Raw genomic sequence first — 16,194 nt, 5'->3', positions numbered from 1 at the left:
CATCCTACATTATGACCGCCATCACCAATTCCTGCCAGTTCCATGGTCGTGACGACGAGGATGCACCCGCCCATATCAATCGCATCACTCGTCTCTGCAGCACCTTCTCCATTGAGGGTGTCAATCTTGATGCTAGGTATCTTCAGGTTTTTTCTTCTCACTTGCTGGACGCGCAGCCGTCTGGTTCGATTCCCAGCCTGCTGGCACTTTCCGTACTTGGGCAGGCCTTCGCGATGCATTCTTAGCCAAATATTTTCCGCCAGCCAAGGCATCTCGCCTTCGTGACCAGATCCACTCATTTCGTATGGAGCCAGATGAGCCTTATCACTTAGCTTGGGAGCGTTTTCTGACCCTGATTACCCGTTGTTCTCAGCATGGTCTATCTGACTGGGCGTTAGTAGAGAAGTTCTACAATGGACTTACTCCTGAGATTAGGGCTCGTTTCGATACTTCAGCAGGAGGCCAGCTTATGGGAAAGAAGACAGTGGCGGAGTGCAATGATTTATTTGAGAGTTTTGCCCACTCCGATATGGACTACAGCACTACCAGCAGGACTTCCATTCCTGTGCGTACCACCTCGGCCGGTCGAGGGGTAAACCAAGTTGGCTTGGATTCATCGGTAGCTGCTGCAGTCGAGAGAGCGAAGGAGGAATTGAGGCAAGAGATGAGGCAGGAGTTGAATGAGATAAAGAAGAAAGTCGATAGGTGTGAGGTTTGTCGAGGGGGACATGATACCATAGATTGCCCCACGCTCACTCTTGAGCAGGTAGAGTACATAGCCGGTCACCCTAGGGGTCCCACGAAACCGTTCAATAATTCTAGTTCCAACTGGCGCGGTAGTGGTAATTCGAGTGGGTATCGTTCGTCTGGAAATCCTCCTGGATTTTCATCTGGTCAGTATCAGAGTAGAGGGCCCGGTATTTACACGCAGTCTAGTTCAGGGCAGTTCAGTGGGTCGGGGTCTAGTGGTCAGTTTTCGAGTGGAGGACCGCCTCAGGAGAGTCATGGTGGTGGGAAAGCTCCTGAGGTTAGCACGAGTAGGTTAGAGGAGATGTTTGCTCAGATGATGACGCGGAGCGATGCATTCATGAAAAATCAGGAGCAAATTAACAAGAATAACGACCTTCAATTCAAGAATCAGCAGGCCGCCCTCCTCGATCTTCAGAGGACAGTAGGCGGACTTGCTAAGCAGTTACAGGAGCACCCACCGGGTCAGTTTTCGGGAAACACTTTCCCAAATCCCGCGAATCAGTCAGCGAAGGCGATTACGACCCGTAGTGGGAAGAGCTTGGGAGAGGTAGTGAGAGAGAGAGAGGTTGAAGAAGTAGAGGAGGAGGTTGATGAGGAGATCGAGATGGAGGCTCCAGGCAAGGTGCACACGAGGCTAGCCCCAGCAAGTACCGCACACGCCGAGGAGTCGCCAGTAGAGCAGAGAGTGGAGAGGCAGCCGACGAGAGGTCGGCCGGCACCGGTGATTGATCATTCTCGCCTCCCATTTCCCGCCTGTGCCAGGCAGCAGAAATATGCTCAGGAGTACGGGAAATTCCTTGAGATGTTTACTCAGTTGAAGATCAATCTTCCGTTCATCGAGGCACTTCAGGCTATGCCTAAGTACGCGAAATTTCTTAAGGATCTTTTGAAGCGTAAGGAGAGAATCGGTGAGCTTTCGAATATTCCATTGACAGGGGGTTGTTCCGCGGTAGTCTTGAATAAGCTACCAGAGAAGTTGACCGACCCTGGCACATTCACGATTCCATGTTTCTTTGGGGGAGCCGCTACCCCTTCTCACACCTTAGCCGATTTAGGGGCCAGCATCAATTTGATGCCATTCTCGTTGTATGAGCGTCTTGGTCTAGGAGAGCTTACACCCACGCGCATGTCATTGTCCTTGGCTGACTGATCAGTCAAGTATCCTCGTGGGGTAGTAGAGAATTTGCTGGTGAAGGTCGATAGGTTTGTGTTCCCAGTAGACTTCGTTGTGCTTGATATGGAGGCCGATGAGAGAGTTCCTATTATTCTTGGCCGTCCATTCCTTCGAACCGCAAAGGCGATCATTGACGTCTTTGACGGTAAGATTTCTCTTCGTGCGGGTGACGAGGTTGTCACATTTGAGATCGATAGAGCGATGCAGCATCCTAGTTGTGGAGATGATGTTAGTGGGCCGTGTCATTCCGTCTATTTTCTCAATTCATTCATATCTTGTGTCGACACGTGCTTCGAGTACATTAGTGGAGCTGATCTGGTAGGTGAGGGAGTTGTTGACGAGCATTCTGAGGATGAGGTAGAGGAGGTAGAGGAGGAGTGTTTAGATGAGAGCGATGAGGTTAGTGCTGAGCCATTAGGGCTCGATGCGATTAGTGATGAGAGTACTCCGGTAGAGATTCCACCGCCTTTAGAACTTAAGGTTCTTCCATCCCATCTCGAGTACGCGTTTCTAGGAGAAAAGCCGAGTATGCCTGTCATCATCTCTTCGAAGTTGACAGAGGAGGAGAAGTCAAGGCTGATTGAGGTGCTTAGAGAGCACAGTGATGCGATTGCATGGAGGCTATCCGATATCAAGGGCATCAGCCCTACCTTTTGCACGCATCGCATTCTGATGGAGGACGTTTTCAAGCCTGTAGTGCAGCCGCAGCGTCGGTTGAATCCAAATATGCAGGAGGTAGTGAAGAAGGAGGTGATGAAGTTGTTAGCGTCTGGGTTGATCTATCCCATTTCTGATTCAGCTTGGGTGAGTCCTACGCAGGTTGTCCCGAAGAAAGGGGGGATGACGGTTGTTCTGAATTCGAAGAATGAGCTTATTCCGTCTCGTACTGTTACGGGTTGGCGTGTGTGCATTGACTATCGAAAGTTAAATGACGCCACTCGTAAAGACCATTTTCCGCTCCCATTCATTGATCAGATGCTTGAGCGTCTCGCGGGTCAGCGGTTCTATTGCTTTCTCGACGGGTTTTCAGGTTATTTCCAGATTCCTATTGCACCAGAGGATCAGGAGAAAACCACTTTTACATGTCCATATGGCACATACGCGTACCGACGCATGCCGTTTGGATTATGTAACGCTCCTGCTACATTTCAGCGTTGTATGATTGCGATCTTTCAGGATATGGTCGAGAGTTCGATGGAGGTTTTTATGGATGATTTCTCAGTGTATGGTAGTTCTTTCGATCAGTGTTTAGCGAATCTTGAGAGGATGTTGAAGAGATGCGTGGAGACGAAGTTGATGCTGAACTGGGAGAAGTGTCACTTCATGGTGACTGAGGGGATTGTGCTAGGGCACAAGATTTCGCGAGCAGGTATTGAGGTTGATAGAGCGAAGATAGATACGATTAGCCAGCTTCCCCCGCCGACTAGTGTCAAGTCGGTTCGTAGTTTTCTCGGTCATGCGGGATTTTATAGGCGCTTCATTAGGGATTTTTCCAAAATCACTCGCCCCATGACGCGATTGTTGGAGAAGGACGTTCCTTTCGTCTTTGACGAGGAGTGCCTTCGAGCGTTTGAGTTTCTGAAGGAGAGGTTAGTGAGTGCACCGATCCTCGTATCGACTGATTGGAGCTTACCATTCGAGCTGATGTGCGATGCGAGTGACTACGCAGTTGGTGCGGTGTTAGGGCAGAGACGGGAGAAGCATTTTCACCCGATTTACTATGCGAGTAAAACGCTGAATGATGCCCAGGAAAATTACACCACTACGGAGAAGGAGTTGTTGGCGGTGGTGTTCGCGTTCGATAAATTCCGATCATATCTCGTTCTTTCGAAAACCGTCGTGTTCACTGATCATTCTGCTCTGCGTCACTTGTTTCAGAAGAAGGACGCGAAGCCACGTCTTATACGATGGATTCTGCTTCTTTCCGAGTTCGACATCGAAATTAAGGATAAGAAGGGGGCAGAGAATGTGGCGGCGGACCACTTGTCTCGCCTAGAGGATCCGAAGCGTGAGGAGATTCGTGAGGAGGCGATAGGAGACAGATTCCCTCACGAGTCTATTGATGTTGTCACGGCTGGAGCCGTGGACCTCCCGTGGTTTAGCGATATAGCCAATTATTTGGCCGATGGGTTTGTGATGGAGAGTTTGAGTTTGCCGGAGAAGCGCAAGTTGACGAGGGACGCTAGGAAGTACATTTGGGACGATCCCTATCTCTTCAGGATAGGCGGTGATCGAGTCCTGAGGAGGTGTGTTAGTAGGGAAGAAGGTGCGGGGATCCTGAGACACGTGCATGAGGGTTTGACTGGAGGACACCATGGTGCGCATGTGACCGCACAGAAGGTGTTTGATTGTGGTTTCTATTGGCCGACGGTGGTAGATGATGCGGCCGAGTTTGTTAGGAAGTGTGACCGGTGCCAGCGGACCGGCAACATCTCATCCAAGGATGAGATGCCCCAGAATCCCATTCAAGTGTTGGAAGTCTTTGACGTTTGGGGCATCGATTTCATGGGACCATTTCCATCTTCGAGTGGAAATCGGTACATCCTCGTTGCGATTGACTACGTTTCGAAGTGGGTGGAAGCTCAAGCTTTGCCTACGAATGATGCACGAGTGGTAGTGAGGTTCTTGAAGAAGTTGTTTACGCGATTTGGTACGCCTAGAGCCATTATTAGTGATCGCGACACGCATTTTTGCAATGCGGTTATGGAGAAGGCGTTGGAGAGATATGGAGTTACGCACCGCTTGTCCACCGCGTATCATCCACAAACGAGCGGTCAAGTGGAGAACGCGAATCGAGGAGTGAAGCGGATTTTGGAGAAGACGGTAGGGAAGAGTAGGCAAGATTGGTCCGACAAGTTGGACGATGCGTTGTGGGCTTTTCGAACCGCCTACAAGACGCATTAGGTACGACACCGTTTATGATCGTCTACGGGAAAGCGTGCCACTTACCGGTCGAGTTAGAGCATCGGGCTCTTTGGGCACTCAAAACGGTGAATTTAGATTTGACCGAGGCCGCTAGGAGACGATTTTTCCAAATCCATGAGTTAGAGGCGCTTCGTGACGCCGCGTATGATCGTTCTTGGAGTATAAAGGAGAAGTCGAAAGCGTTGCATGATAAGAAGTTGCGAAAGTTGAAGGAGTTTAAAGTGGGCGATCGGGTGCTATTATTCAATTCGAGGTTGAAATTGATCGCCGGGAAATTGAAGTCGAGATGGTCCGGGCCGTACGTCGTGAAGGAGGTTTTCCCGTACGGTACCGTTGAGTTGTTTGACGAGGAGAGTTCGCATGTGTGGAAGGTAAACGGGCATAGGTTGAAACACTACATAGGAGGTCCCATCGATACCGCCGAAGAGGAAACCGTTCCTCTTTCGGACCCGCCTAGCACCGCCCCGTAGGTTCTTGAGTGAAAACTCAAGTGTAGAGTTTGTATATTGCGTCGTTGTCCGTGTCGTGTCCTTAGTTTAGTTTTTGTGAGTTTTTGCATCATTTGTGTCGTTTTGTGTGTTCTTGCGTCTTGTGTGTGTCGTGAGTATTTTTGCAGGTTTCATCACCTTTACGGAGCCGAGATCGATCACCGAACAGCTGCACAGGTACGTTTAACGCTGAAAACACGTAAATAAATGCAGGGGGTAAAATGGGGATTAATGAAAATGAATTTTTGCTGAAACTTGCTGTTGCTGTTAACCAAACAGCAGTTCTGCACTGTCCATGCGGCCCGCGTAGGGTTTTTCCTATTTAACGCGGCCCGCCTGGACTTAAAAGGAAGTGCAGAATAAATGATCACTCGCGGCCCGCCTTCACTTACCATTACATTTCACGCGGGTCGCTTGGGTGTTAAAGGGTTTTAAAAATAATCAAGTTTAAGCGACCCGCTTCATAATGGCTTCACACTTCACGCGGGTCGCGTGAACAGTCGCAGTCGGTGTCATCTTCAAAACCCCCAAATCAGTGTCATTTGAAACCCTAACCATTTTAACACTTCCCTCCGGCGATTCACACCCATAACCACCTCCCTTCATCACCGAAAACCGCCATCACCACCGTTTGTCATCCGCCATCACCACCGTTTCACCTCCACCAAACGCCATTTCCACCACTTTCACTCACCACCACTTTTCACCGCCTCCACTTACCATTACACCCACTGTCCACCACTGCCGCTGAACACCACCATCATCCCGTCCACTGTAACCACCGTCAATCGCCAACCACCAGACCACCGGGGACACCACTGTTGACACCCATCAGATTTGTCTGTTCATTCGGTTCGGTTACGCTACAAGTATGATCTCTTGCTAAATTACGTCGTCATTCAGTTTGTGTCAAGTCGAATCGAGTCTAGTTTAGTTGTTGTTTTGAGTCCGCAGGTTTGTGTGTGAGTTGGTTCAGTTTGGTTTAGGTCAGTCGTGTCGGTATGTTTAGGTCAGTTAGTCTGCAGGATAGTCAGGTCAGATCGTTTGTTGGGTCAAGTCTGTCGGTTGATTCGTATTTGGGGCAGTAGGTTGTCATGTCAGCTCAGTGCCCGTGTGTGCACGTCGAGTACCTTCTGGTTACCTTTGTGACTAAGTTGTAGGGTGCGGGCGGTTTGGTTTGGTTTGATATGATTGATTGATTTCTTGCTTTGAGCGATGTGCGCGTGGGGTGTGATAGATACATATAGGAGGGGTGGTTTTGTCCGCGGATTTGTTGGTCATGTTATTTGGAGGCGGACGTTCGTTTTAGGATATGCTAACCTCCAAGTGTGGGGAGGCTTTTCGCGCCGTTTCATAAAAATTCCATTTTTCACCAAACTTTGCGCGCATTGCTTCCGTTGCTTCCGCACTTGGTGTGTGATGATTTCTCGGCACTTAGGATTGCTCGAGGGCGAGCAAGGTGCCGGGAGGGGGTAAAAGTGTAAATTTTTGTAAATTGAGTCATAAATGTCGTTTTTAGGGTCATGTGCGTCGTTTTGCGTCGTTTAGGGTCCGTTAGTGTGTTTCGAGTCATAGTTGCGTCATGTTAGTGTCGTGTCGTGCGCGTACTATTGCATCGCTCGATTTTAGGTCGCGTCGCCCGTACTCAATCTCCATTCGGGCGAGGTTGGCCTAGCTTCGGGTTGTTTTTGTGATATGCACTTCTATCGGACAACGGCCGCGAATGAAATGCTATACGGCCGTCATCCGATTGTACATTATTATAATATTATTTTATTATATATATTAAAAAAAAAATTCATCAAAAAAATTCAAAAATACCAAAAATAGCTTGTGATTACTAACGGTTCACCTGTTTTGCATGTTTATTTGATCTGTTGTGAACAGGATGTCAGGTGAAGGATCATCTTCGGGTGTCAAGCGCAAGAGGCGCACTACTCGTGCCCAGGCAGCTGCACAGGAGCAGCCGGATGCTCCGGTGCTTCGAGAGATTAGATATAGGGATGCTGGGACCCCACACGGGCAGAGTGAGAGGCTGGTTGAGAGCCCGTTGTTGCGTTTTACGGTGGGGTCATATGAGTTTATGAAATTCAAGGCAATTAAGAAGGTGAAGTTGTTAGAGAGTAAAAGGATTGACTGGGATTTGGTTAGGAAGTTGGGACAGGTCGAGAGAGTTCAGGAGCTTCTAGGGGATAAGTTTAGGTGGGCGATGGAGTGTGAGATGCCTCAGTATCTGGAGCTGACTATGGAGTTTCACTCCACATTCATTTATAGGCACCCATGGGGGTTCGATCAGCCGGATGTGGTTTCGTTTGCGTTGGGCAAACAGGTTTACAATATGAGTCTGATGCAGTTTGCAGAGGCGACAGGGTTGTATTCGGCTGAGGAGGTTGGGTCAGATGAGTTTAGAGGTTTATTGAGGCAGGTTTTGAGAGACCCGGCAGAGGCGTGTGTCGTGAAGGAGGATTTGGCACGTTTCTGGCACACCATTGCTATTTCACCATATTCTAGCAATTTGGTGGCATCAGACATTAGAGATCCGGTTTACAGGTTCGTGCACAAGAATTTATGTTCTACTTTGATAGGAAAGCACGAGGGAGACAAGGTAAACCAGCACAGTTTGTTTTGTTTGATGTGCATGGTTGAGAGGCGGCCGACCAACCTAGCTAGTGTTTTGGCATGGTCCTTAGCGAGGCCGAAGAAGGGGGGTGGTACGGCCAGATTGTATGGTGGGCCGTATATCACTATGTTGGCAGCCAATTTGGGTGTGTTTGCTGAGTTTCCGGCGGAGAGGATGACTGAGGGACCCGCTCCATCTCTCGTGGAGTTGAGGAGTTTACAGCTAGCTAGGATCGTCACGTTTATCGAGCCGCTAGCATGGACAGAGATTCTGCCAGCACCACCGTCTCCGGATCCGACTACCGAGGAGGCAGCGACCACCACGATTCCGGAGCGGTACCAGGTGCCACTTCAGAGACATCAGCTCCCAGCACGGGAGTATCCTTTCAGGCAGCCGCGGCCAGAGTCGCTTACTTTAGAGGGTTTATACGATCGGGTGGAGCAGGTTAGGCATGAGATGCAGCTGGGTTTTCAGGTTTTGTATGATCACTTCCATATACAGCTACCACCGGTATTGCAGCCACAGCAGGGGGGTCCCGCTGGTGGAGAGGAGGAGCCTGCTGGTGGAGAGCAGGGTGGAGCAGGAGATGCATGAGGATGAGCAGCAGTGCTTGCAGCATTTATATCTTTTGTTTTATTTTTATGCTGTTTTTGATCCTCGTTAGTTGGTTTGTATTGATATGATATATTGGTTGGTCGGGTTGTGGGTTGGTTGATACTTGTGATGATACCTTGATGGTTTATATTATTTTGGGTTTAGTATGTTTTGAGTGATAGGTTGATTTTGATGCCGCTTCCGTTCGCGTGTCCGAGTTAGTACAGTTTGCTGAGCGCGTTTTGGATTGGAGGGCATGTGTGGTATCGACTGGCATACTGACAGTCTCACATATGATTCAGCTAAGTCGTTCCACTTGTATACTTGTATATTTATTTATTTATTTTTGTTTTGAGGTTTTAGGAGTCAGGTTTACATCCTTGCATTAGGGACAATGCAACATTCAAGTGTGGGGATGGGAACTTGTAGTTAGTGAGTCTTGAGTAAAAAAAAAATTAAAAAAAATTATAAAAAAAAAATCCAAAAAATTAAAAAAAAAATAGAAAATGTCTTTTGAAATAAGAAGTTTGCAAAATAAAAATGGAAAATGATAGAAAAGTCGGGTTTTTGATCGGGTTCAAATAATAATAATATGAGATAAAAAAATCGTGCTTGTGTCTAGTTTGGGATGCGCGGGTAGGCTTGATTCGGTTTCGGGTTCCTTTGATATTAATTATACCTAATTGTCGGTCTACTGGTGGGTTCTCATCTAGGGAAAGTGGGGAAATTGAAACCGCCAATAATAGTATAAGGGATGCCGTTATACGCTAAGATCGTTAGAGTTTTTGGTCATTATCTCGTTGAAAAAAAAATAAATAAATAAATAAGCGAGCTAGAAACTAAATGAAAGTAGCCATTCTATGTAATCTGTGGTTGGGGATAGCGACTCTACAGCCGGAATACCGCTAGAATGTGTGAAATCGACCTTGCAAAATAAATAAAAAGTACCGAGGCCTATGTAATCTGTGGTTGGGGATAGCGACTCTACAGCCGGAATACCTCTAGGATTAGGGAAAGCAACGTCTACGCTCGTAAATGTGAAAAAAAAAATGAAAAATGAAAAAAAAATGGAAGAATAGATTTGATTCTAAACTCTCTTGATCTTGGTATAAGGCGGTTAGGAAATAACCCAGTGGTGGTTCCTTTTGTCCTATAAGCTTGAGGGGGGAGTAGGTGGACTTGCAATTCGTAGCGTGAGGCCCTAGGTGGATTGACCGAACTTGAACCTAAATTGCATGATAAGGGCTTGAAACCGGGTTGGGTTTAAGAGGATCATTATATTTGCAATCGCGGCTAACACGAGTATCGATTTAATAAAATAACCTAAGCTTTTGTCCCGATCGACTATCTTGACTATGATTCCGTTTGCATTATTCTTTTTCGAGGACGAAAAAAAGATAAGTGTGGGGATATTTGATGTATTGCAAAATACATCGGTATTCGCGTCGGTTTTAGTCGTTAGTTAGTTAGTTTTAGTGTCGGTTTAGTTTAGAATGTACATACTATTGATTTATTTGTGTTTCCAGGTCTTTACAGCCAAAAGGAGCGAAAACGAGCAGAATTCTGGAAAGGCGGAAGGCTGGCACGGAAACCGAGGAAGTCGGGAGCTGAAACGAAGAAAAATTGCAGTTCTGGAGCTCCAAGGCGGGCCGCGTAGACTTAACAGGCATTCCCACGCGCCCCGCATTGACTTAAAGGAGAAATAGAGCAATAACATCCTCTCGCGCCCCGCGTTAACTTAACCAGAAACTCTAGGCGGGCCGCGAGAGACTTGTAAAGTGAATCAGGATTTCAAACCCTAGGCGACCCGCATAAGCTCAAGCCATTTCTTCACGCGGGCCGCCTAAAGAGACTGTGTCGGCAGAATTACGCGGATTGCATGGCAAGTTAGGGTTTTTGGTTATATAATAACATATACGCGTGCACAGCGGGACATTGACGAACTTGGGCATCTTAGGGCAATAATTGGCTGCTGATTGAAGGCTGTGGACGTGCTTGAAGCATCTTGGAAGCTTGGAATCATTGGGATAACGTTTTTGAGCATTCGGGAGTGAAGATTCGGGTTCTACATACCTTTTTCTTTCGTTCTTTGTTTGTTTAGACTTTGTTACCAATGAATTCAGTTGATACAATGTTTTTGATTATGTTCTTGATGATGTTTTCCGGCTAAAACCATAAACTACCTAGGCGATGACTATGGCATAACAAAGTTTGGATTTTTATTTGATTATTGATGTGGTTGTGGACTTTTCTTGTATTGTAAACGCTATGATAGTTTGTCTTGGTGCGTATGTGTGCTTGTGATTATTTTATTATTGTTTATTTGTTCCATTCGATTCTTGGTGACGGTCTTTATCACGGAATAGAGTCGAATTAGGGTTCTTGACTTAGGTGAGTGTCTATATCACATAATAGGTCATTAATTCTTTAGGGTGAAAAGTGCACTAGTAACCTTAGGAACAATATTCGGTAATTAATTAAAATCAAGTGTGCTGCTAGACTCGTCGCGGAAAGGCTCGAGGATATTGATAGGTCTCGGAGTAGTTATAAGGAATTAACCACCCATTGTCTATTAAGCCAAGATTAAACCCATAGTTGCTTTAGACGTTCGCGCGGCAAAGTAGAGCGTCTTACATAAGCACTTTCAAGAAACTAGAGGATGGACAAGAAATCTAGAAAACCGGTGAGCGTAACATCCTAGGTAGTGCCACAAGAATCGCCTCGAGAGTGTTTGAGGGGCTTAGTGGTATCTTAATAGGTTTCGCATTAGAAGATCCCGGTTCCACACCATATCATTATCATATAGGAATCCATTCTGAGTTTAGCCTGCGTCTAGCCTAGGTAGTCTTCATTCTCACTGATCAGACCCTTCGTTTGAGTTCGTGTCTAGCTTTCTAGTATTATTTTATTATTTTATTTAGGATTTTTAGAAACCCCCCCCCCAAATTAATAAACAATTTAGTATGTCGTGTCAGTTTGAGTCTAGATAGAGTCGTAGCGTAGTCAGTAGAGTCTCGTGGGTTCGACACTCGGACTTACTTTAGCTTTACTACGTCGATCGGTTCACTTGCCGGTTGCGTGTTTTTAGGGTTTAGGTCGAGTCTTAGTTTTATAAATTTAAAGCTTAGAGAGTCTAGAAATAGGGTAATTTAGTTAGTTTTATTTGACCCATTTTCAGCACATCAGTGGGACACATGTAGATGTTTAAGTTCTAAAACACTAAATCTGTATCCCGAACAGGTTGAACATTTTGTGAGAATTTAAGTGGATCAATATATCGACAATCAATGCGAACTGTTTAAAAGCTTAAAATGAAATAACAGCTTAACGGTGCTAGTGTCTTGTCAACAGCTGATATGATCCTCTTGCACGAACTCACAAAAATATGTTTGTATATATTTCATTTCTGCATTTAATTTTTGTTATTGCATTTGTGTTTCATATTTGAAAAATCCAAAAAGATTTTCGACAACTGATGTTGGAAAGCTGATATTCAAAATCTCAAAGGATAAACATGATGAACAGATGGTTTGGTTAAATTGGTTTGAAATGTTTAATCAGATTTTGGAAAGTTTAATAGGTTTTAAATGTGAAAAATTCTTAAATATTCTTAAATGATTAGTTGATTCATTAAGTTGAATCACAATTTTGTTTGTTTGTGATAGAGTGTTTGAGTTGTGCAGGTTTCTGATCCTGTTGCTACGGAAAGCCAGGAGACACATCAGAACCCAAGAAGAAGTTTAAACTGATAAAGCCAGGAGTTGATTTCAATGGTGATAACAAATTCCAGACGGCGATCCCAGCATGATGATAGGGGGAGTCTGATGAAAGTTAGAGCCAGAGAAAGATCCGAGTACATAATTCCAGGAAGAGTTCCTGAAGAAGACCGATTAAGAGTGAAGAGTTGTCAATGTTTGAAGACTCTCACTGTAGATTCCGTCAACATTCAAGGGGGAGTCTGTTGGTGCAGTTGTCTGTCGACTACATCTTAGTTCGAGTCTTAGGTTAGGGCTGTTTGTATCATGCACGGAAATCGAGAAATAATGATTTAGTAATAGTTTCGCTTAGAGGGACATAGTGGAGGTTTCGTTTATTAGTCATTGTAAAAGTTCCGCTTATGTGTCAGGTACACATAAGCGAAACCATATGTCCTATATATAGGGGTCATTTGAAGCGAAACTAGGAGGCAGTTGTGTTGTGTAACAGCGAAGCCCTGCCGAATCGTCTCCAGAGCTTGTAACTTGTTAATAAGTGCAATAAACAGAGACAAATTAGTGAAATCAAGCTAAACAAAGACTGAATCAATGAATTCCGCCTCTGATTCAGTCTGAGCACTCTTCTGATCGACTCGTCAGGTCGTCTAACGATCCTACACTTATGCATGGAACCAAGGGTGTGGCACATAGCATTCCCTCCCGCTCAAAACAATCCTTGTCCTCAAGGATGTAATCGGGAGATTCTCAATAATAGGCCACGGCGGCCGCCACTCGAGTCTTCCGTCCGCATTCGGAGAAGTTTTACGCCATGGCAGTTGCCACTCGATTTTTCTGGTTGCATTTGGTCCGGTCTCGATAGATCGCCAAGGTGGGTGCCATTCGCGTCTCCTTCTGACACCATGCGCGAACCCCATGATTGGCTCATCTTCATTTGTTGCAATCTCACATCCTAACTGAACCCAACTAGTTAAGTGTACTTCAGTTGTGGAAATTGCAATTTGAATTTTTATCACGTGAGACTTTGATGCTTCTAGAGGTATTAGATGAAAAGGGTAATGCACCACATTTTTACACCGAAGGGCACGAACAAGTTTGGTGACCGGTGTCGGAGATGAGCATGGTGCAAACAGGCCAAGGGGTGGCGATGGTTTTAATGTAGGTTGTATAGGAGGGGCGGGAACTTGTGTCATGGGTTGGAAGGGTGCAAATGGTCGAGTTGCCGCCGCGGGTTGTGGGGTTGCAGATTGTTCAAACGCTGGTACGGTTGTAGGTGGATTGAAGTTGGTGGAATTTGGAGTGGCGGTTGTTGGCGGTGTGGCGGCGGAAGGTAACGGCAGCGCTAGAGCGAAAACTGGTGTTGGAGGTGTATTCGTTTTAGGGGCTTCCCACGCTGTTCGAATTGATCGAAACTCGTTGCAAAGGGTTTGCAACTGAGACTCGAGTTTCGCAAGCGATTCGTTCATCCATTGATAGAACTCGGTTTCGGATAGAGTTTGAGCAGCTGTTGATGCATGGAATGTCTGTTGACTACGTCTGCATTAGGTCTTAGGTCAATATAGGTCAATATAGGGTTTAGAAAGTCAAAATCATGAATTATGTTGTAGGTTCGCTTATGTGAACATATGTTATAGGTAGGTCCGCTCATAGGGTTCAAACAGGTTCGCTTATGTGTCATTCAGGTAGGTTCGCTCTTGTGTCAACCTGGTAGGTCCGCTTTTATGTCAGTCCGTATAAACGAACCTACTCACACTATAAATACCCGATTAGTTGTACGTTGGAGCGGATCTAGGAATTTGCTTGTGTAACGGAACTCTGTCAACTTTACTTCAGAAAGCAATAAAAGAGAAGGAATTGAATAGGAAAGTTGTTGTAACTTCATTTACGTTGATTCCGCCTTCGTATGTGAAGATGAACGTTCTCTACTGACTATTCAGGGTCGGAACACGGTCCAACAACAGCCATAGGTCCGCAGGTGGATCAAGGCGGCTCTGATACCACTGTTGTGGTTCCAACAATTTAATTGTTGGCCAAAGCAAAAAGAAAGAAACTAGAGAGAACTTGGAGATTTAGAGATAGTTTTTAGATTAATTTTCTGCATATCATTCTCCAAACCAATAATCCTCTTTTAAAGGAAACAAAATAACTAACACCCCACTACTTCCTAATCCTACGTAAAATGAGAATATGGGCATTCCCACTATCTATTTATTCACATGCTAATTAACATAAACTTATAAAGAAATTATAAAGAAATTAAACTTATGCATGGAACCAAGGGTGTGGCACATAACATTATGTTGCTACAATTTGTCTTTATTTGAAACAATGTATTTGGTTCTAGTCATTTATGAAATTCATGGTTGCAAAAATCGTGACTTGCCGGCGATTAATCGCTGACTAGTCGCTAGTAGCCCATCAATTGAGTAATTTTCAGCTAATCAGTAAAAAAATCGCTAGTCGGCCTAGTCGGCCCTAATCGGCCCTAGTCGGCCCTAATCGTGACTAGTCGGTCGAGAAAAATCGGGAAAAAACAAAAAAAATCGGAAAAAATCAGAAAAAATTGGAAAAATCAGAAAAAATCGGAAAAAACACATATTCCGGCCAAAACCTCCCAGATTCTGGTCAAAACTTGTCCACTTAAAAAAATTACATATAAAAATATATGTATATATGTATAAAAACTTATAATTATACATAAAAAGTCCGATCCGATTATTCTCGAGTAATCCCGAGTAGTCACTAGTCCCTACCTCACCGACCCGTTAGCGACTAGCGAGTTCTCTAACCTTGATGAAATTTGATTTAAAATATATTGTCACAATTAGTGTTGTGATGCTTTTAAGCGATTTGTTCATCTCATCCCGATGTTTCCGCCAACGGTTGGGGTGTGACATCATCGGGGAGTGACACTAGGCGAATCAGATTGCTCAAGAGAATCCATAACAACTATATTGCGACAGTATTTATTACATTTGTTATCCTATACTAACAATCAGTACAATCACATAAGTTATCACAGATTTCTTGCCCTCTCGAACAATACAAATCCGACAACCTAGATTTTAGCTGAGTTTCTAGACTTCCTAGCTTGATTTGATGTAGACTGCGACTAAACCTGAAACATACCTTAAAACAACGTCAATACAAAAGTATTGGCGAGTATACAAGTTTTGATAGAGTAGCGTAAAATAGTTAAAAGTGCTGCGAATTACCAAATACATAAACGAGATACCTTAACACACATGCATATAAGACCGATACTACCAGCTAAGTCGCTCGAGCTGTGATTGCGATTGCTATTCATCCTAACTAGACCCCGTCGGGTGCTATAGTACTATACTAGTTAAGGCGGGACCTCGCGAGTATAAGTCCTAAGACATATGTAACTAGCATCACGTGTAAATATGCATAACAGTTATTCGCAATTGTTAAACAATTTGATTGAATAATTTGTTTTGATACTTTGATGAACGTATGTTACAGTAACACCCCAAAAATGGGTTTGTTAATTATATTAACTTAACCAAAAAAAATAATAAACGGGTAAAATACCGTTAGTGGTAAAGGTAAACCCGGTAAAAAAAAATTAAATAGGATTTAAATAAATAAACCAAACCTAATATAAAAAAATGAATGAATAAAAGCTTTCGAGGAAATAAAGGTTATAAAAAGCCCGAGTTAACGGGGCCTAAATAAAATGAATTATAACCTCCCCGAACTCACTAAGTTAACTAGGAATGTTTAACCTAGTTAACAAGACAAAATATTGTTGAAAATAAGTAGGTTGTAGCCTACTTACTAATTAACAAAACTTGAGGGGCCAAAGCTAAGACAACTTAAAAGATTAATTATTAAAAACAAAAAAACAAAACACACACACATTGTGTTCATGAACGACCAGGAGAAGGGCTCCCATGGAGCAAACCC

General features: G+C 44.7%; 2 protein-coding genes across 2 annotated transcripts; both read left to right on the top strand.

Annotated features, from left to right (window-relative positions):
- Positions 1–304: 304 nt before the first annotated feature.
- LOC110888617 lies at positions 305–1,900 on the top strand. The gene is made up of 2 exons (XM_022136136.1): positions 305–1,251; positions 1,513–1,900. Exons 1-2 carry the CDS (start codon positions 305–307, stop codon positions 1,898–1,900), a joined length of 1,335 nt encoding a protein of 444 aa, XP_021991828.1.
- Positions 1,901–4,842: 2,942 nt separating this feature from the next.
- LOC110888618 lies at positions 4,843–5,319 on the top strand. The gene has a single exon (XM_022136137.1). It carries the CDS (start codon positions 4,843–4,845, stop codon positions 5,317–5,319), a length of 477 nt encoding a protein of 158 aa, XP_021991829.1.
- Positions 5,320–16,194: the final 10,875 nt, after the last annotated feature.

This window comes from Helianthus annuus, chromosome 11 (assembly GCF_002127325.2).
Source record: "Helianthus annuus cultivar XRQ/B chromosome 11, HanXRQr2.0-SUNRISE, whole genome shotgun sequence".
NCBI classification, from domain to species: Eukaryota; Viridiplantae; Streptophyta; class Magnoliopsida; order Asterales; family Asteraceae; genus Helianthus; species Helianthus annuus.
The sequence above is the reverse complement of the archived record's forward strand: the minus strand, read 5'-3'. Positions and strand labels throughout refer to the sequence as shown.